The 26,395-nt window shown below is 37.1% G+C and overlaps 5 protein-coding genes and 1 long non-coding RNA gene across 14 annotated transcripts; 4 read left to right on the plus strand and 2 right to left on the minus strand.

The window, feature by feature from the left end:
• Window positions 1-31: 31 nt before the first annotated feature.
• On the minus strand, window positions 32-4,917 carry LOC114872444 (ubiquitin carboxyl-terminal hydrolase calypso). Its single transcript, XM_029179642.2, has 8 exons — window positions 4,644-4,917; window positions 4,173-4,387; window positions 3,307-4,067; window positions 3,087-3,220; window positions 1,207-1,311; window positions 804-1,120; window positions 574-722; window positions 32-508 (listed from the first exon to the last, which is right to left on the minus strand). Exons 1-8 carry the CDS (start codon window positions 4,699-4,701, stop codon window positions 430-432), a joined length of 1,818 nt encoding a protein of 605 aa, XP_029035475.1. The 5' UTR covers window positions 4,702-4,917; the 3' UTR covers window positions 32-429.
• On the plus strand, window positions 1,318-3,076 carry LOC114872449. Its single transcript, XM_046288011.1, has 2 exons — window positions 1,318-1,751; window positions 1,821-3,076. Exons 1-2 carry the CDS (start codon window positions 1,584-1,586, stop codon window positions 3,057-3,059), a joined length of 1,407 nt encoding a protein of 468 aa, XP_046143967.1. The 5' UTR covers window positions 1,318-1,583; the 3' UTR covers window positions 3,060-3,076.
• An 85-nt stretch (window positions 4,918-5,002) lies between the features above and the next one.
• LOC114872448 (chitinase domain-containing protein 1) lies at window positions 5,003-12,562 on the plus strand. 7 transcript variants are annotated; one of them, XM_029179652.2, is made up of 9 exons: window positions 5,003-5,393; window positions 5,468-5,614; window positions 5,692-5,863; window positions 5,929-6,038; window positions 6,112-6,266; window positions 6,391-6,720; window positions 6,802-6,887; window positions 12,163-12,259; window positions 12,356-12,562. In XM_029179652.2, the coding sequence occupies exons 1-8, from the start codon at window positions 5,277-5,279 to the stop codon at window positions 12,231-12,233; spliced, it is 1,188 nt and encodes a 395-aa protein (XP_029035485.1). In that variant the 5' UTR covers window positions 5,003-5,276; the 3' UTR covers window positions 12,234-12,259; window positions 12,356-12,562. The 7 variants fall into 7 exon arrangements, 5 of the variants coding, with proteins under 5 accessions (XP_029035485.1, XP_046143966.1, XP_029035487.1 ...); XR_003788769.2 differs by lacking the exons at window positions 12,163-12,259; window positions 12,356-12,562 and adding exons at window positions 7,329-7,467; window positions 7,541-7,630 and having other exon boundaries at window positions 5,005-5,393; XR_003788768.2 differs by lacking the exons at window positions 12,163-12,259; window positions 12,356-12,562 and adding exons at window positions 7,329-7,404; window positions 7,541-7,630 and having other exon boundaries at window positions 5,005-5,393.
• Window positions 7,126-9,650, minus strand: LOC114872451 (estradiol 17-beta-dehydrogenase 11). The gene is made up of 8 exons (XM_029179658.2): window positions 9,588-9,650; window positions 8,303-8,548; window positions 8,109-8,233; window positions 7,930-8,040; window positions 7,710-7,871; window positions 7,555-7,637; window positions 7,371-7,487; window positions 7,126-7,297 (listed from the first exon to the last, which is right to left on the minus strand). The coding sequence occupies exons 2-8, from the start codon at window positions 8,538-8,540 to the stop codon at window positions 7,150-7,152; spliced, it is 984 nt and encodes a 327-aa protein (XP_029035491.1). The 5' UTR covers window positions 8,541-8,548; window positions 9,588-9,650; the 3' UTR covers window positions 7,126-7,149.
• LOC114872456 lies at window positions 7,855-12,154 on the plus strand. 3 transcript variants are annotated; one of them, XR_006829933.1, is made up of 5 exons: window positions 7,855-8,163; window positions 8,232-8,448; window positions 9,528-9,803; window positions 9,901-10,356; window positions 10,548-12,154. It is a non-coding gene; the product is annotated as an uncharacterized LOC114872456 (long non-coding RNA). The 3 variants fall into 3 exon arrangements; XR_003788770.2 differs by having other exon boundaries at window positions 7,855-7,982; window positions 8,089-8,163; window positions 9,901-12,154; XR_006829932.1 differs by having other exon boundaries at window positions 9,901-12,154.
• An 840-nt stretch (window positions 12,563-13,402) lies between the features above and the next one.
• On the plus strand, window positions 13,403-26,150 carry LOC114872450 (estradiol 17-beta-dehydrogenase 11). The gene is made up of 11 exons (XM_029179657.2): window positions 13,403-13,494; window positions 13,946-14,034; window positions 14,368-14,493; window positions 14,561-14,617; window positions 16,737-17,180; window positions 21,417-21,541; window positions 22,258-22,368; window positions 24,426-24,587; window positions 24,676-24,758; window positions 24,841-24,957; window positions 25,023-26,150. The coding sequence occupies exons 5-11, from the start codon at window positions 16,952-16,954 to the stop codon at window positions 25,213-25,215; spliced, it is 1,020 nt and encodes a 339-aa protein (XP_029035490.1). The 5' UTR covers window positions 13,403-13,494; window positions 13,946-14,034; window positions 14,368-14,493; window positions 14,561-14,617; window positions 16,737-16,951; the 3' UTR covers window positions 25,216-26,150.
• The last annotated feature ends 245 nt before the right edge of the window (window positions 26,151-26,395 follow it).

Genomic DNA, 26,395 nt, shown 5'->3' on the forward strand with positions numbered 1-26,395 from the left:
AACAACATCATGGAAAATAAAGAACGCAAAGTATTGGTGTATTCTATGAAACCCATGTATTTCATACGAAACGAAAATAGACGTCGAGATAAAAATGATTTAAATATACCCAAAGGGGTATTGTTCATTAATATCATGAAAAAGAAAATATAAAAAATATATCGTAAAGTCAATTTATACAGTGGATGGTTTAAATTTCAAATGAAAAAATAAACCAAGTACTGATTGTTTGACATCACTGATGCTGGGTTAATATCGTAGTGTAATATATAATTCACACTCCCTTTTTGTTTCAACAGTCGTATGATTTCTTTACATGCTTATCAGCTTCTTATAACTATCTCCATGCTGCGATTCTGAGGTTTTTAATATTGACAATTCAATAGGTGGGGTAACAGTTCCAATTATTATTGAAATTCAATACGGGGATTATTTTCTTTTTTTGCACTTGGTTCTTCCTCGGCGTCTACGCGAAGAATTTTGACGAGTATCGGCTTTCTTCGAAGATCTGAAAATATTCCAAGTATTAAATAAGTGATATAACATTGCAATAAAACCAATTAAATGTCTTACCTGTGAACCCTGTTCACTGACACAGAAGTATGTTTCTTTAAAGTCAAATGCTGCTGAACCAGCTCGGCTAGCTTTCCTTGTTGAGCAAGCATTGAAAGAAAAGTGCAAATAAATTCATCATAATTATGCGTTCTACGACAATCATCGATCTGAAACAAACGATATCCTATGATACTTTGTGATACGAAACATTACATGCATCCTTATCAGTTGCTTCAAAATATATTCACCTTGTATTTATTCCTTTTGTCATTTTCATCTTTCAAACTAGTCTCACAGATACTTATTTCATGTTCTAAGTTCTTCAGTAAGGCTAAAAGATCTTTGGGTGCAAATGTATGTGGTTCAAACAATTCCGGATATTTTGAGCATAATTTTGGATCAATTTTCTCAACCTTCTTCTCTTCGGTAACAGTATCCCCGTTACTCGTTTTCACTCTAGCATGAGGTATTCTAACTTCTCCAGACAAGCAGACTTTTTTATGTAAATGACCACTGTCAGAAACTAATCTTTTTCCGTTTATATTAATATTCCCAAGAGAACGACCTACTTACGGATGTACATTTTACGTACTGCTCCTTATGGTGTTATATGATACACCACAATAAAGAAATGCAATGAAATATACGTACTTAAACCTGCCTCATTCTTTTCGTCTCCAGCGACTCTAATTACAACGAACTTTTTAAAGTCTTTTGTCGATGTTGGACTGTTCTGACCAGAATTCCATCCCCATGCTACAAATTAATATATGATTATTTAATATAAATAAATATGTACTCTAGTGTTGTTATGCAAAAGTAATTGTTACTAATACAATACCTTTTCTTACTTAAGAAGAAAGAGTACAAAAATGCTCAGAAAGGATAGGTCAACTAACTGTATCTCAGAGGTGTCAAAGGAGACAACGATGAAACGTGGGGGAATGTGTGAAAAGCAAATAATACCAGCAACCAAGCCACATCAAATTTAGTCTGTTATAGAATAGCGTGCGTGATAAATCAACGAAATGAGAATCATACTTATGATATTATATTTCACTCTGATAACAACGGAATCGTCAAAGTGTCCAGAATCAAGAAAACCCCATTCCACTAGCTGCACTGTATTTTACAATTGTGTGAATCTTCCGGATGGCGGTTACGTTTGGGTACCCAGTAAATGTACAGAAGGCTTGGTGAGATATTTTATCATTGTATTAATATTATGAACAGAGACTCAATTCTTAATTTTGGAATTTTTATAGATATTTGAACCACATTTACGAATATGTGTTCTGCCCGGTGATTCTTGGACGTGTGATACAGTATCCACAGAATCATCTATTGTAACGAACAGGTATGACATTATACCTGAATTAATCGATTCAAATGAAACTAGTTACATGGGATCAGCACAAGATCCTGTGAACTTTTCTGAGCTCATTGATTCATCCTATATCACTGATAGCATTCCGGATGAATCTGATCCGGAAATGGCAACTCCATACCCCTTGATTGAAATTGAAGAAACAATGGATAATAAGCATGAAATAAACATGAATAACATTTCTGTGATTAATAATCTACAGCATGACTATTTGCAAGCGCAGAATGATAGTAAAAAGCAGTACTTGTTGCTAAATCAATTAATACATCACTTATTAGTATATAAAGAGATTACTATTCCTTTAGAGTTTCTAGCATCATCATTATCTACGCCTTCACGACCTAACACAAAAATGCCATTATCCAATGAAGTAAAATTTTCTAAACCTAATCAACATAACGTGTTAATGAATTATCTTATACAGAATTATATTCAGCAGAACAATAATTTACAAAACAATATCATAACTGGTGCACAGTTACAAAGTACAACAACCGAAGATAATACAATTCTAAAAAAAAGTGATACAAATAAATCGATGTTAAATATAGAAAATTCCAAAAATCCACTATCAACGGCATTTAACAATTTTGAAGATGAAAACAATATTATTTTAATTACTGATAACGTGGGAAATAAACAATATTTAACCATTGAACGGTATAAATCGTTGGGTTATCAGTTAGATTCGCAATTTGTTCACCTTATTCCATGTGTAAAAAATATTCGCACGCCAAATATAACGAACTGTCTGAAATATTACGTGTGTGAACCAAAAATGCCTTCTGTAATAGAATATTCATGTCCATTATTTACAGCATTCAATACATATACAAGAACATGTGATACAGAGAGTTATAACAAATGCATACATAATAAGAGGGATAACATAAACGTTCCAAATGGTGCGGATAATGTATTTCAAACAAATGTATCAGAAAAAAATATATGTACAGAACATGGAAAAGTAAAAGATCCAACATTTGAATCGCGTTACTATATTTGTTATTCTGCTTCAGACAACTCACAAAACATTAAATCAATACGAATGACATGTCCAAATAATTTAATATTCTGTCAGACAAAGAAAGTTTGTACAACAAAACGTCTTTGTTAAATGATACAAAGCAAAGTTTTTACTTACCTTGTGTGGGAGAGTTGAATGCAGATCCAATTTCAGATGATGTATCAGTACTAGATGAACTGTGTGCTGGTGAAGTCTGAATTTGAAGAGGTGTAGCATAATCTAATGCACACATCACTACCTTTTCCATACCACTGAAATATGTACATACATGGCAATTTCAATTAAACAATAAAATATTTAATGAAAATAAATCCTGTCTAAATTATTATTCGCTTACTTTGATTCAGTCTTTCCAGAAGTTATACTTGAAGCTGGCTCTTCTGTATCTGTTGCAGCATCATTACTCCTTTCAACAGTAATAGCTGGTATAGAAGAAGATTCATCAATTTCTGATCTATTAGGTAAAGCATTTTCATCATCAATTTTGCTTTTCTTTTCATGTGATTTCTCTAGCTTTTCAGAATCATTTGTGTTTTTTTCTGTTCCATCTTGATGGCTTAGTTTAACAAGTTGTTGCAATGCTTCTAATACTATTTGTCGATTAGTTTTTAACATTGTTAATTTATGCGAAATAGCAAGTCGCCGATCGGGAACAACCGCCATCAAGTTAAATCTTATATCTTGCAATTGCTCCCCTGTTGCCATTCCTAATCTATCTGTAATTACACGTCTAAATTGTTCTGTCCACTCTTCGTGTTCCTTCCATGGACCATGATCCATGGGATATGGTTTTAAACCATCCAATTCAAATAATCTACCATTAATTGGTACATAACTAACAAAATGAAAAGCTTCCCCAGTAAATCTCCCAGTTGATACTCCAGTATTTTTATCCTGACGTCTTTTGGCTTGAGGCATAGCATGAGAATTATGAGCACATGCTAATTCAGGTGTGTTACCAATTGCCCATCCTTTATTTTCTGGACACATACCAGATGTATGCATCTTCAATCTGGATAAAGTTGTACCCAAATGAATATTCGGGCAATTGAGTAACACTGAAAGTAATGCATGGGTTGCACAACTATTGGGCACCACCTATAAAATAGTAGACAGTTTAAAAAACAAATTCTTATGTATTATAGAACATGTTTAAAGGCTCTTAGCAATGCAATGATTTATAATTTATAAAGATAAATACACCTGTTGTGCAAAAAATATGTTGTTAACAATTTCTTCATCTTTTACAAAACTTTCATCCTGTTCTACAACTTTACGCCTGGATCTTCTCTCTTCTATCCAACGAAATAAAAATATAAAACCATATACTGGGCCCTCTAATGATTTTTGCAAATCATATATTTCTTCAACTTGTACACCCTTTACTCCAAAGTCTTCTAACAGCAATGTAAATAAACCTAATAATGTAAAATGTATATTAATATCACCCTAAATATACTGTAGTTGTAATACCATAAAAGGGTAAGAACACAGTTGTTCCATTAATGATAAGGTATCATTTACATAAATATATTAATGAGATTTGAAAACTATTCCCATGTAATGTATATAGTTTTCAAATCCATGCAAAGTATTTCAATTTTCAAATTCATTCAGGTATTTTAAGTATATTCATCATTAGAATGGCACAGGTTCATAATTATTAATTTATACCTGGGTCACTTTCCAATTCTAGCCAACCTTCCGTTAATCTGTTAATATCAACTGGCATTCTGTGTTGAGTTTCAAATTCAACACTCAGAAAAATTTCACATCCTTCTGGAAATTTTATTATGCTGTGACAATTAAAGACGCCATGTTACATCAAAATACACATCATCTGACCCAATCACGCAGTAAAAAAAGCTTAAAGAATTATTCAAATTTGAATAATTTTTACTCTTTTTCCACGTTTTTTATAAGAAATAGATATTCTATTAAAGTATCTTAACTTGATTGAAAAGGTAATTTCTTAAAAATTGTCCATTTTAAAAAGAAAAATAGTAAGTCATATTGCATGTGAAACGAGCATAAAACTTAGTTTAGTTAATCAAGATTTAATCGTAATGGACAATTCAATGATAGTTTTTAATTAAAACGTAACATATATAAGTACTTTCTTATGAATAAATGTGTAAATGGAAATATAATGCGATAACTAAGGTCATTTTCTGTTTGGCTTAATTTTTGATGAAACGTTGACTGTTTTACCGATGCGGTATTCGGAGCAATTCGGAGTTCGTCCTCCACCATCACCATCACCCTAATGATTTTGCTTAGTTAGTACTAAAAAAACAAATAATTATTATGAATGTATTAAGATTAACAATTGTTTTGATAGTATTTGTTGAATTGTCAGAATGTACATTGTTACCGCCCAAAGATAAAAGTAGTAAAAGGAATAAAGGAAAAGTTGAAACTAAGGTAGCAAAATTAAACTTGTTAAATATTCATAAGCAAAATATTTATTTTTTCATTGTATGGATGTGGGTTTACAGATAGGTCCTGTGAATCAAGATGTTTTTCAAAGAAATTTAGTGGTGAAAAACATTAAACCACATGATATTATTCGAGAATCTGGCTTTTATTTTTCTAATACAACTCGTAGACGATTTACTGGAGATATTTTAGGATATATTACACCGGTAAATTTGTTCTTAATTATGTAATAAATTGTATACTAAACATCATTATTGTAAATAAAAATATTTTCTATTTTTAGTGGAATAACAATGGATTTGAAATCTCCAAAATATTTCATGGAAAATTCACAACGGTATCACCAGTATGGTTGTCATTTCCAGACGGCAGTTGGCAATTGTCAACCCATGATGTTCAGAAAAAGTGGTTGAAAGAAATGAGAGCATCAAATAATGATGCTCATTATGTAAACAGTATGTTACAAAGTGACATGCTTCTATACATGTATTCATAATACCTATATGAATATTATTTTCAGTTCTACCAAGAGTATTATTTGAACATTGGTCAGTTAATGATATTGTGAGATTGTACAGTAACACTCATAAACAGATTCAATTAATTTCATCGCTCATAGATACAGCAGAGGTAATTATAAAAACATGTGCAACAAATTAAATATATGTAACATCATAACAACAGCTATGGTGCTTTGTTCTAGACCTTTCATTTTGATGGATATGTTTTGGAAATATGGAATCAGTTTATATTTACAGGTGTGGATGCACAGATTGTAATATCAATAATTCAGTCTATTGCTCAACAGTTAAAAACTAATAATTTAGATACAATTTTAGCAGTACCACCATCAAGAGGGTAAGTTTTATTTTTTGTACTTTTCATTCTGGTTGAACTAATTTTGTTTTATGTAATTTCCAAAGAAAATTGTTTTATGTAATTTCCATAATTAAATCGTATTATATATTTTCTTCGTTTTTAGCCCAAAGGTTCAATTATTTAATAAAGATCATTTTGATCAATTATCACCATACATAAAAGCTTTCTCTTTAATGACTTACGATTATTCAACTATTCAACGTCCCGGACCTAATAGTCCAGTTGATTGGGTGAGGGAGTGTGTAAAATTGTTAGTACCTGAAGACAGCCCTAAACGGGCTCAAATACTGCTAGGTCTTAATTTCTATGGATACAATTATACTCCCGAAGGTGGAAGAGCTATCTTGGGTTCAGAATATCTGAAAATCCTTGAAACCTTCAAAGGGAAAATTCAGTGGGATGATAACAGCAAAGAACATTTTTTCGAAGCAAAGTAAGACTCGGGATTACACAAGAATTTATAGCTTAGATAAAATTGTTTTAGACTAGGTTGAAATTTGGGGATGTATTTCAGGTCGTCGGGGGGCAGTGGAATTGTCTTTTATCCCACATTGTACTCTATTTTCCAACGACTGGATCTTGCTGCCGAATTGGGTACAGGTATATCAATTTGGGAACTTGGTCAGGGATTACACTACTTTTACGATTTACTGTGAATATTTTTACATACGTTACAGATATATTTTACATTTAAAAAGATATAAATACTGTTGACAAATACATATAATTTAAGTATACAGATTCAGTCTCCATAATAATTTACAGTATTTTTGTATCATTCGGACAAGTGTAATTGTTCGTAATAATACTTGGAGTCAAAATTAAAGGCAGCTTCTGTTTCTTGTAACGTACTCAGTACACATTAGTGTACGCGTGTTTCTTTGGATATTACTGCAATATTGTTGTTGTTTTTCAATGTCTTGTCCTCTTTTCCTTTGAACATCATCATAGATTGAGGTCCTTGTATAATATTATACATTAAAGCCCAACATAGCTTTGCCGGAAGTAAGCTGTTAAAAATATTTTAATTGATTTTTATAGCTGATGAAAATTACTGAGATCGTAGACATTCATCTAACATACCATTTGAGTGGCAAGAGATATCTAACTGTTCCAGGTAGTACAACATTTATTTGATTCACTAATATTCCAGATACAACTTCTTCTGCTACATATTCAGGTTCTAGCATTGGCATTAGCCTGTAAATTATAAATTTATAGCAGGTCAAATTATAAAAGGCAACGTTTCGTAGGTCCCATTGCATACCTGGGTTTCACTCCATGGAACATACCCGTGTTGATGAAGTACGGACATACCAGAGTCGCGTGAATTCCATTATAACCATGGGCCTAGGAATGTTACTTGTTTACTAACCATTGAAAAAGGGAAATGTGGTCTAAATAATTTTGAAAGGTTCCTACTCTGAGTTCACTGAAGAGGCTCTCATGGTAACCGATAGCTGCAGATTTCGTGGCCGAATAATCCGTGCAGTTGTAAGTTCCTAAGAGTCCTGCGACGCTTGCCACAGTCACGATGTGACCGTGATTGTTTTTCATCATGTCCCTCATGAATGCTTTGGTAATCTGCGTTGAATGCAAATGTTTCAACGCTCTCCTTTAGGCATTGTCTAACTGAACTTACCCAATAATGCGACAGAATGTTAACTCTGTAAGTGCGCTCGATTTCATCGTCTGGTAAGTCCCAAAGCGTTTTTCCATGTACATAGCCCGCGTTGTTTATCAACAGGGTAACCTGAATAAAATATTATCGAGTAACATGAAATTGTAATTTGTTCCTTAGAAAGAAGACTATAATCCTACAGGGCCAACTTCGATCTGCACCGTCTTCGCTATCCTGTACACTTCTTCCCTCTTGGTAATATCGCAATAGTAACTCGAGCATTTTCCTCCATTTTGTCTAATCTCCTGAACTGTATCTTCCAGACCTGCGGATTGTGTTCATAGAAGCGCTTGCAGTTAATTTATTTATGGCATTAAGCTCTATTGGGATTTACCAGTTCTATTGATATCCCAGATGACAACGTGTGCTCCAAGTTTGGCCAGCTTGATGGCCATCAGCTTTCCAATTCCTCCAGCGCCTCCTGTTATCAGAGCCACCTCTCCTTTGATAGATTTTGCACGATAACGTCGTGGAATGAAGGTCAGGATAAGAGCTTCGCTTATGTAAATCAATGCCATTCCCGCGAATAGTAAAAGGTCGTACAGTAAGTTGACCCATTCCGGTAGCTCCATTTATACCCCTACATTACAAAGTCATCGATTCTATTCAATTGAAAAAAAGAAGTGCAAGGTGTTTGAAACGCATTTCATTGAATCATGGGTCGCGTCAACAGTTGCGTTTTCCTCAAACGCATTCACCCGCGTCTCGAGTTGGACTCTCGAAAAAGAACTGGTTCTCTTTCCTTTCACGGAAAATAGAAACGCATCACCTGATAACTTGTAGTGATAGACAGAAATTACGTATATACATTACGGTACACTTGCGTGAGTAGTAGTACCGGTTCACGAACGAGTAACAGATTTGCGGTGACGGGTGTTATTAACTTCGGTCAATGCACCAGCCTCGCTTGGTTCCTTATGCGGAATCAAACGGGGATGTATTTCGTTTGTAAAATTTATTCCACGATCGTCGTGCACTATAGCTCGAATATTTATTGGGTTGACATTATTCGTTAGGAACCACATTTTCACGCGAAAATAAAAGTGAATATAGAAAGTTTATCAAACAATCTTCTTCTACCGTTCTCTTTTTTTTCTTTCTCTTTTCGATTTAGACGGTATGTTCTCAAAATAAAAATTGTACTTCTGACAAAAAGAAATTCTTCATGTGGGAAGCTTGAACGGCTCTTGAGGGAAATGAAAGCGGTTTCCGTCCCGCGGCGTTAATTTGAACGAACGGTAGATAGTTTTGTGTAGTGTCGTATAAAGCGTTTCTATTTGATAACATTAGTGGTGAAAGCATGTTAAACGAATATTGGAAAGGTGTCCGTAAAAAATAGAAAATCGATAAAAAAGAAATGCTCGTTCAAAATTCGAAGATTTAGCGTTTTAAATTCACCGCACAATGTTTCGCGTGTTTCGAAAGATAACTTTGACGTTCATTTTTTAATTTCACATTTTCTCTTCTCGCAATTTTCAATCACCGTTTTATCACAGAAACAATGTTTTAATGTCTTTTATTTAATTATGACAATCTTATAATTTCACATTATTTTACAGGAAGTGGTTTTATTTAAAATAACGCGCTACTTGGATGCTTTGCTTATTAAAAGTCATTACCTCTTTGAAGATGAAGTTTTCTGAGGATGTTTAACACTAGCGAAAATGACTTCAGTTTGAAAAGCGGTTCCCGTCTCTCTGTGCTTGAGTGTCAGTGGATCGACTGGTGTCTACGGGTGTACCTCCTCCTGGTGCGCCCGAATTGTAAGACCCGCTGTGTTTTGATGCGTAATTTGAAACATTGCTCAGGCACGTACCTAAAAGTCCTCTTGAAAGGTATCAGAGAAACTATCTTAAACATCACTTCAAAGTATCCCTACTTTCCATCATTCATTTTTCACCTATCAAAAATTAATTTCATTACTGATTACAGTTCCTCTGTGAAACTTGAAACGCCATTCTCGTTGATACGGTTCCTTGATTTTGCACTGGAGCACGATATAAATTTCTGTAGAAGCCTTTCACAAGAAAACGGCAAGATTAGAAAGGTACATAAGAAATTTAGAAGAGCGTAGAATGTAGAAGCAGTCTACCTAGAATAAGGCAATAGCACCACAAGAACCTAGTCTTTGTACACCGCTGGATTTACTATAGTTCCGTATCCTACAAGATGCACAGAACACGTGCTGCAGATTCCTACTACCATATACATAGAAGATCTGTACCGAATCTTATGGTGAAAGTTTCCGTTACCTCTCTCTTCTTGCCCTACTGATGTTGTCTTATGATTTTACGGTGCAATGAAATATCAGCCCTAGGATTGAACCGTATACAAAGCATGAAATACAGGAAGAATAGTTTCATCTATGTGGAGAGTTGATCAACCGAGGTATTTCCTTCTATGATTTTCAGATTGAATTCATATTTGTAGACACATTCCTTTAGAGAAGGAATAGAAGATTCGTCGACGGTTCATATTCCGTAATTTTCTAAATTTTCCATAATATAGAAATTCATTACTATGAGTATCCACTCTGTGGTGGTCATCGTAACATCGAGTAACAGGATAATGTATTGCAGGAAATTACGCGAGGTCATTGATTTGCGATCCATCAGTCCTTGTTATTTTTCTTCTAATAGAAAGTTACGAGATCCAAGTGAATCCTCGAATTACGTGCGAGCAATACAAATGGTGTATTATACTCCTTCGGCTTACACAATTCTGATGGAAATTCGCTTCGATCCTTGATACGTCCATGTTCGAAGGAGCATTGGAAATATAGAGAATGACAATGTAGCGTGCCTTCATTTGAGAGAATCATTCGCACAATTTGTACAAACGGTTCTCATAGTGCAAACAATGAAAGATAGCAGGATTCATCCTATGGCTGGTGAAAGGATGACGTTCAAGATCTAGGCCACTAATACTCCTTTTCTACAAACAACGAGGAAGATATGAATTGTACAGATCAAGAAGGGAGAATGACTTGTCAGTTTTAGATTCTGTTTCTTAAAATTGTTAAGTCAGAAGTTTGTTGAAGTTACACATTTTCAAAGCAGTTCCTATTGTCATCAGCTTTGTGCTGTTAACATTCCTTCGGCTGAAAAGATATTTCGGCTGAAAGACCTTCGTCTTTGTCGATCGTGACGAGGAATGAATCATTTTTTGGTACTGAAAGACAGACAGATTACAATGACAAAGTCACGCGTTTGTTCATTGTCAATGCAATACGTTACTTCTCGTAATGAGCCATGCTTGAATTAATGAATAAATGTAAGGTAAACGACGTCGTAAACAATAGTAAACTTTATTGTGTGTCCTTTCAAGTCAGTGGGACGAATAAAGTTTTTTTATCGTTTACGGTGTTCAAGGATCCGCGTCCATATTGCAGTGGACGTACAAATAAATTTTGCAAAGATAATTGCAGTTCTTTACAAAATTAAATAAAAAGAATAATTTAAAAGCGTTAAGTTCATCGCTTTAAGAACTAATAAAAACGTCGAGTTATTTTCTGCTCGAAATAAATATTAAAAACTGCGTCATAGTATTTTGATAAAAATTATATGTTTATAATGATAAGAAACGAAAACACTTTGATAACATGTTTACTGAATTCAAATTTTAATTTCAAACTTCGAATCGATTCGATATCCTGTAAAGAGTTGCCATCTGTCGAAGAAACATTGGTAATGCAGACATACCGACGCGGACATTTAATCCCTCTTGAAAGCCAGGCGGTAATTAACGTAAAATTGTTGCTTTTAAATTTGAAATCTTATTCTTAACAGCGATGAGATCATTTGTGGATGAGTTTTTTTACGTTCAAAACGAAGAGTTGTTTTAAATCAGGAATACATTCAAATTCAAAACAGGAAAAATCGTAAAAAAATCATTGAACATGTTATTGAAATGACGAACGGTAAATTTATTAAGGTCGAAGATATCAGAGATTGAACGATAGACGCTGAAATTGAACACGTTCATAGAATATGTAGAAATCTTTGAAGGCAAAAGAGTGCTCCCTTAGAGTGTTAATATTTGTACGTTTTTGTGTTTGCACATTTAGTAATCGTCTAGTGGAGCAAAAAGCCATTTCGATGACGCTCATCCAGGTCCATTCCACTCAGGTTTACCCAATGCGAATTTCAGTGAAAGTACATACTGACAATAATTTCGTAATTTTTATTCTTTTAGACACCTCGAACGTTGAAGAACGGTTTCACTTGGATCGTACACTTCGAGGGGGCTCTTCGGGCTTCTACTAACGTGAAATTTCAAGACACGTTTAACGGTAAGCTGTTTTCTTGTTAAAAAATAATCATTTTTTTCCACATTCCTACTGTTAATTAATTAATGTTCAAGTTAATGAAATCTATCAAAATTTCAGTGATAGTAATGAGGATGAAACGACGATCGTTAACAATTTTAAGGTTTTCTATATAAGTAATCAAGTTTTTCAAAGAAAATTTCATTGCGAAAAGCTAACATTAACGATCGTTGGACCGTTTCAGACGATAGGAATATCGTTAGCAATCGATTAGGATTTGATGCCGATCAACATCCAGGAGCTCCGAATTATTCTGAATCGGTCACTTTCACTTGTGTAGAGTTGCTCTGGAAAGCCGGCGTTTTCGCCGTGAAACGGCCTGTATTTCTAGACAGCAAGGAGAAAGATTTCTTCAAGTTCAACAGTGCCCACTGGAATGTAACTTTCCATTTTGTCTGGTTTTACAAAAGAATTAGAGATTCATTCTGTTAAAAAAACGGGTTTTAGCAAATCGTTACAATTGCAAGTAAAAGCAAAGCGGGAGTTGAAACGAAGATAGTCTCGTTCGAGAGATTACCATACAATAACAAAGAAATAATCAAAGCTGTATTATTAGTAACTGTTCGATATTGGCGCTAGTCTTATCTCCAATAGAGTTGGTTCATTTTTATTGCCAAATTAAAATAACCATGTTTACTTCCAACGCAAAAGAAGGCGATTGCGATTGTTATTATAACGCTTTGCTGGTAGATTGAATTGTAGGACTCGAAACAAATGGAAAAGTTTTAGATTATCAGTATTCAATAGTCGAAAACAACTTCCATTTGAACGAACAATTATTCGTATTATTTAATATTTCAACGTTTGAGTCGCCTTCACTCTTCATTCATGGTCCTTTTTCCAGATAGTTTCCACAAGAACGTCGATTCGGTTGCTTGATATTGACTGGATCTCCTTGAAACGTGAAACTCTGCTGCCTTTTCCCAATTATCCCATGGTCTGGCGATATGGATCATTCTCAGGACCAAAATGGATTGCAAAAGATTCATTTAAGAAGATCTATATCCTCCTTTGTTCAATGTTCGTTAGTGCTGTTCGTCGTTTTGCACGAAGGCAGTACGACGTGAATTCTGTTAGCTGTTAAACGTTTTGTTAGTGTTTAACTGTTGAACAACTAGTTGGTGTTCCAGTTTGCAAATTATATGAACAATAAGCGGCAATGAAACCGCGCGATGTCATGGAGCGAACAAGCGTACTGCGTATGTATTCTGTTCCTCTTTTTATGTAACTTCGATTTGTTCATAAATAAGAATGAGATAACACTTTTGTTAAACGATTTTTTATGCTTGTGGAAAAAACTTTAATTTCATTATTTATTATTCAGAGATATAGACTGAATAAAATAATACGATAAGATCAATCAGTTCAGGTATTCAGTTTACTACGCGATTAATAAACAAATACTATTATTGTAAGTACCAGATTAGTGTTGCATAATGATTAATATATCAATAAGTATTATCTTTCAACTGATAGTTGTTGTTTCAATAAAATACGTTATGTTCTTGAGCCTGATTCGTCTAAGAATAGCTACAGTTCATTGAAAGGACTTTCCGCAATGAACCGATGTACACACCAACTTCTTCTATTTATACGATTTCTAAACAAGAAAATTTCAAGGATGCTTGAACATAAAGTCCATGTTTGCAGATGTTGCTGACCGATCTAAGCGAAAACTCTACGTCAAAAGCAGTAAATCAAGCGCAAAACGAACTAAAAGAAGACAATGGAACAAATAGGTAATAGAAAATTTTCATTTAACATCTTTCAGAATTTTTACTCCTTAAATGTGCAACGCTATGAACCGGTAAGGTCTTAACTTTTTGCATTCTAATTTTTCCATTTCACGCTTAAATAACCAGCGAATAATAATAAACAGTTAATAATACCGAAAACATTTGCAGTGAACGATGTAATTGTTTCAAGCAATAATATACGATTAATTTAAAATGATATGGAAAAGATATAAAGGTACAAGAAAAAGATGCAAAGTGGGCGATTAATCGATGCACTTCCAATTATCATAGTCTTTATTAATGTTGTTGTATGTGTTTCTCGCTTAATGCGCGCAGAATGTTTTTCGAGAGATCGTCGAGAGGGTAAAGGCGTACCGGAGCCACCGTTTCATTCAGTACACCGACAACCGTAGTGCCGGTGAGACGAGTATCTCTAACCGTACGCGGACGACTTTCGCACAGGTACGCACCTTCCCGTGTACTACTCCCTCGTGGCTGGTTCTACACTCTAGCCAAGTTTTCGTTTCAGAACGCGAGTGACTGTCGACGAACAACGATCACCAGAGAACCAGCGCGGCATTCGATAGTAAGACATTCTATCAATCTTATCTACTTTTGATTTATCGACTACACCGTGGATCCTTCTCGTCATCTGCTCAGAGATCTACCTGTTGCATGCTTTATTCTTCTCGTTCAACGATCATTACAAACGTTCTAGAAAATATTGTCATGTACAGGAGTGTGTGTATTCAACTACTTAGAGAAAGAGAGACGAAGGGTTACAGCGATCGCAAATTCAATTCGTTAACTCGCTGGAATACGCTCGATCGTCTGCGGGATAAATTTTGAAAGTGGCTACCTGATCCTCGTGAAGGTATTCTTCGAGAAGCTGCTTTCGGTGATCGGTTTCACCTTCGTCCCGTTTTTTTACCGGTCGTGTGATACTTATTGAAAAACACGTTTATGCAACATCGATCCAAAACGATTTGTGACCATTTTAGACGTGGAAACGATGAAAACAGGAATTCTACTGAATAACATTGTCGATCATGGCATTCATTAAAATACCGTTCAGCATTTTTGTAAGTGGTCGATCGAAATCGTTAACGATTCGTACGAACGAACCAGTTATAATTCCAAGGATCGTTAACGAAACTTCTCACGCCCACTCGCCAGTAAGTGATCGAGCAATCTTTTTCTCTTCGCAATAACTTGATAGTTGCCTGTCAATTTACCTTCTTCTGCGTCGTCACTCGATCGTTTGTTCGTGCATGCTATCGCAGTAATGACGGTTAATTGAATCGGATCAATTTACCGGAGGACGTTTCCGTACAAAGTAGAACAAACGTGTATCATAGGTCAGTCGATTTTTTTAGGATCAATTAAATTTCAGAGAAGCTAAGTTCGCGTTAGAAACGTGGGACGAATTCAATTGGATTTTAGTGTGAATTCGTAAGCAGTTGTAGATCGTATCAAAGATCAATTGATTCTTTTACGATCGCAGGTTCGTAAAAGGCGATAATCACGGTCTTCTAATTAGTAAGTTAATCACGAACGACGAATAAATTAGTTCGATTGAGATGCAGACTTAAAAATAACAACAGCAGAATGTAAATTGAAAATTAGCGCGTTACCGTTCGTATGCCAGATCATTGTTCAAAGTTATGATTACGATTACGACAGAATCGTCGAAGCGACTCGTTGTACGTCTCTTTGCATGTACGTGTTCCGTATTACGATTTCGAATCTATGTATTTTTAGTTGGCTATTTTTCCTGGATCGAGTGAAACGAGCACGTAAGCCTCTGCTTCTCGTGATACTGTTTTGCGGCAAGATTTTTCTTCTTCTTCAAGCTCTTCGATGCAACATTCGATAATTGTTCGAGGCATCGCTGGTTGGTTGAAAAGAAACGAAAAATTCGACGAAATCCACGGCTGGAAATCGAAAGTGAATTTCGCGCCTCATTAGAAAGCGAATCACCCACCGACCGATGTGATATTCGTGTTTCGTTCGTGTAATCGTTAACGTCCGCGAAAATTGTACATAAAATCGTAAACAGGAAAACGGAAGAATCGCAACACGTTCGTGAACGTTTTCGAAAACATTTCTCCCCCTTGAACCCTTTGCGTAGCTGTGTTTGTACTAACATAACAAATTTCTTGCGTGAACTCGAAACTTTCTTCCTCAAGTCTTTCATTGTGCCATTCAACCAGTTACGCGTATCGTAAAAAGCAAGTTACAAAATGTAATCGTGAAAATAACCGTGTCTTAGAATCATGTTTGTAATTCAGAGATGCGAATACCTCCGAAGGTATTTTATCGTAGAAGATTTGGATCAATTTACTTGTCTGTTGGTTTTAACCAATTCGTCGAAATACGTCCTCTTTATGCGGCTACGAGAAGAAAGTGATACGAAATTTGGAGAAAGCGTACACTAGTTTCTACATCGGTGTTACCTACCATTACCTGTCTAACTAACATTACCGACGAATCTGTGACCGTGTTACTTCCTTCTTATCAGATAAGCGTGTTTCAGGTACGGCTCGAGTACACCTATTGTGTTATCAGTAATTTGTTCGCGCGAATCAGCCATTTGAAATATAGGTCATTCGGTTTTTGAGTTAAAACTTACATTATACTTTGCCAGCTGCTTTTTATTAGATACTTATTCTACAATTATTTTAACACTTAATTTTGTTTTCCAGAAAATTTGAAATTATCTAAGAAGATCCTGGACGGTGTACAGTTAATTTTTGGCTGTGCCAACCACAACTCCCTTCTCCGCGTACGGAAGCCCTAATACACAACCCGTGCTGGGACAAGCTATGATATCCTGATCGATCGGCATCGTCGAATCGCAGAAGAGTCGTTCCACGTCGAAGGTTCAGATTGAAGCTTCTGTTGGAAGAACGTGACAGCCATGTCTTTCTTAAAATCCACAAGTGATGTGATAGGTTTCCTGCTCCTCGCGGTGGTCTCCATCGTCGAGGGTATCATCAAATTGTTGATTCCCATGAAATACAAGATGAAAAATGTCGACGGTGAGATCGCCCTGGTGACCGGGGGTGGTGGTGGTCTGGGCAGGCTAATTGCCCTTAGGCTGGCCAATCTTGGGGCCATCGTTGTTATCTGGGACGTCAACAAAGCTGGTAAGCTTCAGTCATATTTTTTATTTATAAATGAAAAGATTGCTTCTCAAAACTGCACAGGACTCGATAAATCTTTGGAATAACAAAGATATTAGGCCACAACCTGCAGCTTTGTTAAAGACAATTTTTTCAGATAGGGTAGTGACTCACGTGTTTATTCGCGCATTTTCAAACGTTCCAAAAATATGATGATATCATGTATTGTTCGTGACCTTGGAGCGCGAATTTTTTAAAATAATAGGATTTGATATTTTGTTCGGGTAAGTGTCGGTATTGTGTGAATAAATGCGTGGGTTGCTGTGTAAAAGGATTCAGGTGTAATTTTCATAATAACTATCAGTACTTGAATGGAAATTCTACTAAAAATTATTAGAAGAACCATAACAAAAACCGTAGTTGTGCAACGCTAATAGGGCATCAAAAGGTCTGTAGACTCTACGATAAAGCGTTTTTTAAGATTTCTGGGTGAATCTTAATCTGGTGACCCCTGACCTATGACATGAAATTCAGGGTATGATTCAGACGTCACTTGTGTAATGATAAAAATATTTAACGAGTCGCTTATTCGATATATTCAATTGTTTATGAATTCGTTAAAGAGGCAACGAAAAATTGATCTTGTAGGAGGGGAGTGGGTGATGAACTGGTGGCCTGGGTCGCTTCATGAATGTTCCACGTTTCACGAGGAAAATTTTCTTGTTCTGATCTGAATTTTTATGTTACTCTATCGTGAACAGGGAATACGTTGGTATCGTTCCTAAAAATCTGTAATTGATTGGATCTTTTCTTCTTAAAAGCATTCGCTGACGTACCGTCGGTGACATTTAAAGTGTCCGGATACATTTGAACTTGTAACGATACTTGTGAGTCTACGAGTCGATGAACATCCGAATTTCAAGGACGTTCAAAGCGTGATCAGACTTTCAATATGAATAGATCGAGAATCGTTTTAATTTTCAAACGCCGCATTGCGTCCTTGTCGTTGTCTAAACTAGAGATTATTCTATCGTTGACCAAGAATTCAAATTTTTTTCCTTGATGCTTAATGATATTATTATACGTCGGATTAGAAAGAGTAAATTTCTACCTCTTCATTAAATAGAATGATTCTGAAAAAAACCAACAACAGAATCAATCTAGATGATCATTTATTGTCTGTTCGAATTACGTAATTAAGAAGCGCGGAGAGAAACAGCGACTCATTATCGCGTGTGTTATAGAGAAATGGACATACGTGGTAAGAGATGTTATAAGAACAATGATTAAAGTTAGCTTTATATTATTAGAATCCAATTATGATAAATCAAACATTTACTTATCATTAGAGCATAACGAATGATGAATTTAATGAGTTAATTGCCAATGAAAACGGATGTATCTAGCGCGACATGCTATAATTATAATTATTCTGAATACGATCTCATGTGAATACCACTTTATATTCTAATTTCGATTTTCCGCTTGCATAATATATCACTGATACTTAGAATCCTCTTTAATTTTCCTTTTAATTTCTTTTCTTTGATCTCTATTGAACTCGTGGAGACTGCTATACCTGAAGCGCATAATTAAACGCGAGTTTCTGTCTTGTTTCCTACAGGCGCTTGTTATGATTTTGCAAAATTATTATTTTCGGCTACTCCTATAATTGTGCCAAGTTTAAATACGAATCGGTGCCTCGAAGGTCGTGCATTTCCCTTGTCGGCTCATGCAAGAATCAACATTCGATCGTGTTAATGACCTCCACCTGTTGAACGAAAGGTGTATATACCTTTGCCCGACCTTCTTCGTTCATTGGCTCTTCGTGTTCTCGTATCACAATAAATTCCGTCATAAACTGGCTTCAGTCTTCCAGCAAAAACGACCGAAGATAAAAAATATTATAGGTCTCGTTTCGTGAAACTTAAATCCTTCCTTGGATTGTAGGCGCGAATAGTAAGCAACGTGTCGTTTGGTAAAAAGGTTTCTCTGGTTTTTGAAATGCTCAAGGCGAAGATCGTAAAGTTGTGCAATCGAACTGGCGGACGAAACGGTGGAATAAGAAAAAGGAGGCGATAAGGATCGAGAGAAATTAATCGCGATTACGGGAGGGAAGGAGATACTGTTCGGGTTCACGGGCAGAGGAAGACCGCGTAATGAATTTCAAACGTCGGCAATCAGAAACTCGTCTTCGTGGGCGGAATATTGATCGTATAAGCTGCACTGTTCTGGCCTCGCGGTGACTTTGTTCTTTGGAAGCGGGACACGTGTCACCGAAAGCGAGCCAAGGCATGACAAGAGTCGAATCAGGGAGAGCTGGATCGTTTATCAGGATCCCGGAGGTTGCCGCATCCTTGTAACATCGGATACTTATGGAGGCCATCATTATCAAGGAAAGTCAGCTCTGGTTAAAGGAAGGAACCATCATTTACTTGATTCACTGTCCTTTGCGCGTCGAAGGGTAAACTTCATGGCCGTTATGGTGGAAGGTTTCTTCCTTCCAGCACAGCAAGCTGAAGTTTTACTTTCGCACAGGCTGCGCCAAGCCGAGAAAAGCGAAGCAGCATGACACTGAAGGCCGTCCGAACGAATCTGGTCGATCGGCTTTGCAAACTGGTTGATCGTATAAAAAAAAAAATTGAAAAGGTGGAATTTCACGATATTCTCGCACTGCTTCGCCGGCTGTAAATGTCTTTTAGATAGCGCTGTTTCCTCACATCGCTTAGGTCCATTTATTCAGAATTGTACGGTGTTGGTAATCGTTTGCAGAGTGTAATTAGCCTGGGCAAAGCTCGCAATCGAATGTTATTTTAATGAAATCTTCACACCGGTGTTTCCCAACGTTTTTCGAATCTCGTCTCCCTCTTATAAAAATCAGTGTAACAGCCGCTAATAGAATTGGTTTCGACATAACTATTATTAAAATGAATTAGGTTTTGCAATGTTTCTTCAATCACGACCCCTTTTGTAATTGCCTAATAATCAATTCGGGAATAAACGATTTGGGAATCGTGGCGATAAATGATTCCGTTGGTCAGAGAGAACGTGGTTTGCCAGGGAACAGGATATTCCACGTTTTGCAATTACCCTTTATAATCTACGTGAACGCACGTACCACTTGGTCAACAGGCGAAACAACTACCTCTCCACGAGGTTCGACTTTCTACGAGGCGCGAGAAACTTGCGCCTCGATCACCGATTGCTCGACGAATTTTCAAAAATCGATGCTCCGAGTCCTGTTAATTACCTATTCGTCGGCTATTAAGAAAATCGAAAAAAACTTGTGTTTGACTGGCAAACAAATGAACAGGTTCGAACAGGTTGATGAACAATTGTAAGCAAATGGAAGTTGAATTTGTTGGATTACGAAAGAAACGTTAATAGTTCGCGGTAGAATGAAACGATTGCTAAAGGCTTTGTCGATGTTTGATGAATTTTACAAATCCGAACGATTATCCTCGAACGAGTTACGCGTGGAATTATTCATGAATGCGATACGAATCAGACAAATTTTGCTTACATTCTGAATTGCTATGTTAATCGGCAATTCTGAATACCATTAATATTTGATTAAGGAAGAAAGTTAATTAAAATACAAATAAACTTGTTCCGGTGCTCATAGTCCAAAAGATCCCAAGATTAACGATCAATCTGTCGTTGATATTTTTTTGTCGTCAAATGTCAGAATGAAAAGGTTACTGTATTTTATTATACTTGCTAGAGGAAAAAAGGAATTAAAAAAAAAGAAACAAGAATAGTGGAGTGCAAGGTGTTGCGTCGGGATTATTTATCAAGTTGTAATAGTTTTTTGATCCGTGTTTCTTCTCACGAACTCGTTTCGTAACACGGAGTATATTATGCAAATGAAAAGAGATCCAGCTAATATATGTATTCCTCGTTCCTTCGAACTCGATGGAATTTATAAAGCCAGGCACATATCGTCGCCTGCCGTGTGCAAGAAGGCTCGCAAACGATGAGGAACGAGCAAATACTAGGTCGACCGGTAATCCACCTGTTGTCGACGATTAATGCACCGTCCTTGTTGCCTGTTTCTAACACGCGTTCAACGGAGAAAGAGAGATTCAGCCCATTCAGGTGCAGGTTCGTTCGTTCGTCGATCGATCAAAGCCATGAGACTTGGAGGACACATTGATCTTTTGTTTGAAATATGTCAAAATAATTGCAATTTTTTAAACCGACTTCGACGGTTACTTTCATTTGATATTTTCATATTTATTCGGTGTTTGATCGTTTCAGGTACTGATGAGACGGTGAAACTGGTACAAGCCGCAGGTGGCACCTGTTACGGTTACGTCTGCGATCTATGCGACCGGGAGGATGTTTACAAGAAAGCGGCATTGGTCAAGGAAGAGGTTGGACAGGTGAGAATTTCTCGTTATCTCGGTGATCCGTCCAGAAGATAATTAGATCGACGAATGAGTCACTTGGAAATCAGCGATTTATTGTCTTTCTAATATAAACTAGCAGTATTTGTAGCGTTCACCAGCAGATGAATGATTTGCATCTACTTTCTTGCAAGTCCTAGCTGTTCACTCGATTATACTCTGACCCAATTATACCTGTGCGTTTTATAATGCAGCCTTGCTAATTACTCGATTAGCAGAGCCTGAAGGCACCTGAGTATCTTTCTTAGAATTTGGAAACGAATAGGAAAGTTTGCAATGGAACGATAGATATTTCCATTTCGCAAGAGCGACGATTGTACATAAATGTTAAACGAATTTTAGCATTGCGATTGGGAGGAATTCGGTGGCAAAATGTGTTCGCAAGATCGAAGCGTTCGAGAGTGGATACGCGTCGCGTCGAGGTGGTCTTCTAGGGGACGAGCGAACATTGTGAAATCCTTGGTTGCGCCATAGCGTTGCAATATGTTGCCAATAACGTCGCCCGTCTCGTTCCGAGAAACTCAAAAAAACATGAAATTTATCGACTCGTTTGGTATCTTCCTTTTTTCTCTTCTTATGTCGTTCTTAAATCACCGATGTAAAATTCAATTTTACATCATCCGAACCGAGTAACCTTGACGGAGACCTTGTTACGTCCGGAATGAAAAATTCATCTTGTTTGTATTTTGCAGGTGACGATTTTGATCAACAACGCCGGAGTCGTTAGTGGTACAAAATTTTTAGACACACCGGACAAGCTGATCATTCGGACGATGGATGTGAACGTGATGAGCCACTTTTGGGTACGTTTCTGGAGTTTCTCGAAAACTTTTGCAATCCATCAAAGAACGACGCGCTAGGACGAAGCTGCTTTTCGAAATAAAAATGTCGTCAAAGCGGCGCGCTGTTATCTTGTGAATCTAACCGCGCAACTATTACAGTCAGAATCGTGTTTCTATTCAAAGCAAGTAATCTATTCTCGAGACGACGACACGCACGCTAGATTTATCATAGATCCAGCAAAGAGAAAGAACAGTGCGTCCTTGAGGCGTTCAGAGAGCTTTTTTGTCGGTCCACTGTAATTACCCTCGTCCAGGTCAGGTCCACGCGGTTCAGCATTGAGATTCAAATGCGCGATTCTCTTTGTTCGCGATGAGAAGCGTGAACGAGAACTGTGCATTCTCGTAGCTGTGTTTAGGCTGGTTGCCGTTGGTCAGGTGGGAAAACCGGTCGCATAGATGCAGCCACTCGAGCGTGCTGTTGCAGTACGCTCGCGTGTCGTGGTTGCGACACGCGAACCGCTTGATTGCCAAACTCAGATATTGCTGGCTAACACCGCTTCCTACTTTGGCAAATAAACTCCACTCACGTTTCATGCGTTCGATTCTTTCCTATAGGAGTAGATATAACTAATTAAGGCTGGTTAACAAGTAAACTTGAAGAGATGTAAATTTAGAATTAACAAACTAATTATTAGCAGGAATTTAGCAAATTATGATGGATTTGTTTCAATCTCTAAAAAGCAGTGAGCTATAGAATTTAAAATATTCTTTGAAAAGATTTCGTTCATTGTCGTGATATTGTACTCCGATGCGAATACTCGCTGCAACAAGTTAAAGAAAGAGGTTGTGCGCTCGTTTTACGTCCTCAGAATCCCTTCTCCGCACTCTAATAGCCATGAACGATCTTCTCGAACCGCAGACGTTCTTGTAAACAATTCTAAACGCTACTCTCGTAAACGTACGGCAGTGATTGTACCTGGAAGTGCTTTTTCCTTCCTAGCACCGTTTTCGCGAGTCGCCAAGCGTTCGTCGATGTAACGGGATACAGAGTGAAAGTTCACGAGGCGTCATCCGCGCGAAGCATCATCGATGCCGATCAACGGGTTGGCTTTAGCTAGTCGTGTGGATTCGGAGCACGAAGAATGAAAATGATAGCCCAACCTGGCTAAGAATACCGATTCTGCGAGACGTGTTACATCACGGATTTATCGTCAATTGACATATTCATTTTATAATGTGATAAAAAACAAAGAGGCAAAACTAGGACAAGGTTTGCCGGTTGTATCGCTCGGAAACTAACGATCGTTCGAACCTTGTAATGGCATTTTTTATTTGCAATTGCTTCTGGAACGTCTGTGTATTTTGTAATGTCGTCGATTCGCGTGAAAACAAAATGTTAATTTAATGGGGAATCTCTGATTAACGAAACACTTAGCCAGCACGGTTCTTCTTTGTTCCTTCCCTCTGGCGTTTCAGACTTTGTTCCCACTCGAGGGACACCGTTACGCGCGAATCGTACGTCGACGATTTTACTTTCAAAAGTGAAAACTAGAAGAGCACGGTAAAGAAAATAGACTAGAGAGGGCCCGGAGAAGAAGTGGGTCAACGGCTTCGTAAAGAGTGCGTCAACCGTGGACCTCTTGCTGCATCCGATGTCACGGTCATTTCGGCAGGATCTCACTTTCCAGTGCCCCTTCTTGTTCGCGATCCGACTCGTCCACCTCGCGTGTTTCCTCTTTGTATATTCCTACGTTCGAATAGTATTTACAAGCTACTACTCGTGTTACAGTTATATTTACTTATGGTAATGGCGGTACCGTGTACATGTTAAACACCGTTCCCTGTACACAGTAGCAAACGAGTACGTGTATTCAGCTCTCGCGCTGATCAGATCAAAATATGTAACCCGTTACTGCAAGCCGCTGTATCATTTCCTAGTAATTGCTTCGCTTTAACGCGTCGTTCGGTTGTTTTGCAAACAGTTAGTCTGGCATTAACGATTCGGAGTAAAGCGAGGATGCAGGTTTTACGATCAACCGAACGGCTCTGTATTAACGGTAGTAATTTTGCTTGTTAAGACCGCGAAGGCGTTCTTACCGTCGATGATGGAGAACAACAAGGGCCACATCGTAAGCATCGCCAGTCTGGCTGGACACATAGGCGTGCCGAAATTAGTGGATTATTGTACGTCGAAATTTGCGGCTATCGGTTTCGAGGAAGCGCTTCACATGGAGTTAGCGGTAACGTATACATCTTTCGGCTAATCGAATCGATTCAGCATCGTGCAATTGACCTTATTGTTAACAAATTGTTCATCGTACATTACAGGCCGAGGGATACAATATTAACACGACAGTGATATGTCCGTTTTTCATTCGCAGCACGGGTATGTTTGAGGACGTTTCGCCTAGGTAAGCATTCCACTTTGCAATTATGCAAACCGGTTATTGCTTGTACGCGCTTGTCTTTGTCACTTGTACTTGTTTTATTCAGATTCTTTCCGAGACTTAGTCCGAACGAAGTGGCGGATCGCGTGGTGTCTGCTATGAGGTGTAACGAGAAGATTGCCGTTGTACCTGGTTACCTCTACCTTCTGCTCGTCGCAAAATGGTAAATAATTGAAAATACCACCGACATGGGAATAAATTAAATGCATCGTTTAATTTGATTTATAGGGCTTTCCCATGGGCTTGCGCGGGGATGTTTATACGTGGTATAATCCCGAACGCTACCCATACCGGGAGCACGTCGCCCACCTCTACCTCTAATAAAGAAACTGTTCCTAGTGTATTGTCTAAAGAGCAGAACAGTGCGAACATTCATCAGCAATTAACCAGACGCGTGTCCAGTTCCGAGAGGAAGCCTTAAATCGTTTTGTGATCGACCCTTTAAATATCATATCTGACGTATCTTTCGTTTTCTCGAATACAGAACATGGTAAAAAAGAAAAAAAAAATACATATCATTCAGCGTAACGGCAAGAAAGGACCAAGTAGGGTACGTTGTTTACGCCCGTATCATGTTTTAAGTGTAGAGAAATCGTTTTGTACGCGGTACACGCACGTTAGAATTTACTGTATGTACGTCAGAGAAAAAAGAAGACTTGTCCACGGACAGGTTATTGCACAATATTGGGACATGTTTCGTAGAACGAGACAAGGAAAAATGTAGCGTTGGTAAAGCGGGTGTCTTTATCAGGGCTCCACTATCCCGTTGGAGGCACAGCCTAATAGAGAGACTCGTATCTCGTATCGAATGAGAGTAATGGTAAAAAAATTATATTTTGGTGTGCTTTTGTTAACCACGTTAGAACAGATAAAAAAGGCAACAGACGCACATATACACAGTGACATTAGTAGGGAGAGGGAGATTTTAAAAGCATATGTATATCAAAATCGTTGAATCTTGTTGTTTAAATGCATTATGCCTCCTGGAAGGCATTGCACAAACTTTCATCGTGTATTTCGATGTTTTTATGTAATAATAATGATATTTTAGAGTTACTTGTTGCTAGTGACATTGCAAGTAAAAAAACAACTGGTCCAAACTACCGAAGTACAATTTATACAATCGGCAACTATGTGATACAATAAATATTGTATATCAGCAGCACTAACGTAAGGATAGCGTAAGGGTAGAGTAAGGATTTTTCTATTTGTAATTTGTACTTTGTGGTTGTAAAGGAACAAACGCGTGTATATTTATCGAACCATATGTAACAACTCAACGAATCGTTGCGAAACGACTCGCGGATGTCAAGCAGGAACAGAAGGAAAGAAAAATAAAGTTTGTGTAATTTTTAAGCATTGACCTATTTTAAACTATCGATCTAGATGATTTACGGAGGCAAGCTCATCGTGATGGATACACGATATTATTTAGTACAGAGTGCCATATGTTTTTTCCTGATATACGACCGATTATTTTATAAATGAACATTGTAATAAAATCGGATTTTCTATTTTATCACATTATTTATGAATCTCGAGCTCATTGCCTAGATTTACGAGTAAATGTATCATTTTCTATTTGAAATATTTGATCGCTA

This window comes from Osmia bicornis, chromosome 11 (assembly GCF_907164935.1).
Source record: "Osmia bicornis bicornis chromosome 11, iOsmBic2.1, whole genome shotgun sequence".
Taxonomy (NCBI): domain Eukaryota; kingdom Metazoa; phylum Arthropoda; class Insecta; order Hymenoptera; family Megachilidae; genus Osmia; species Osmia bicornis.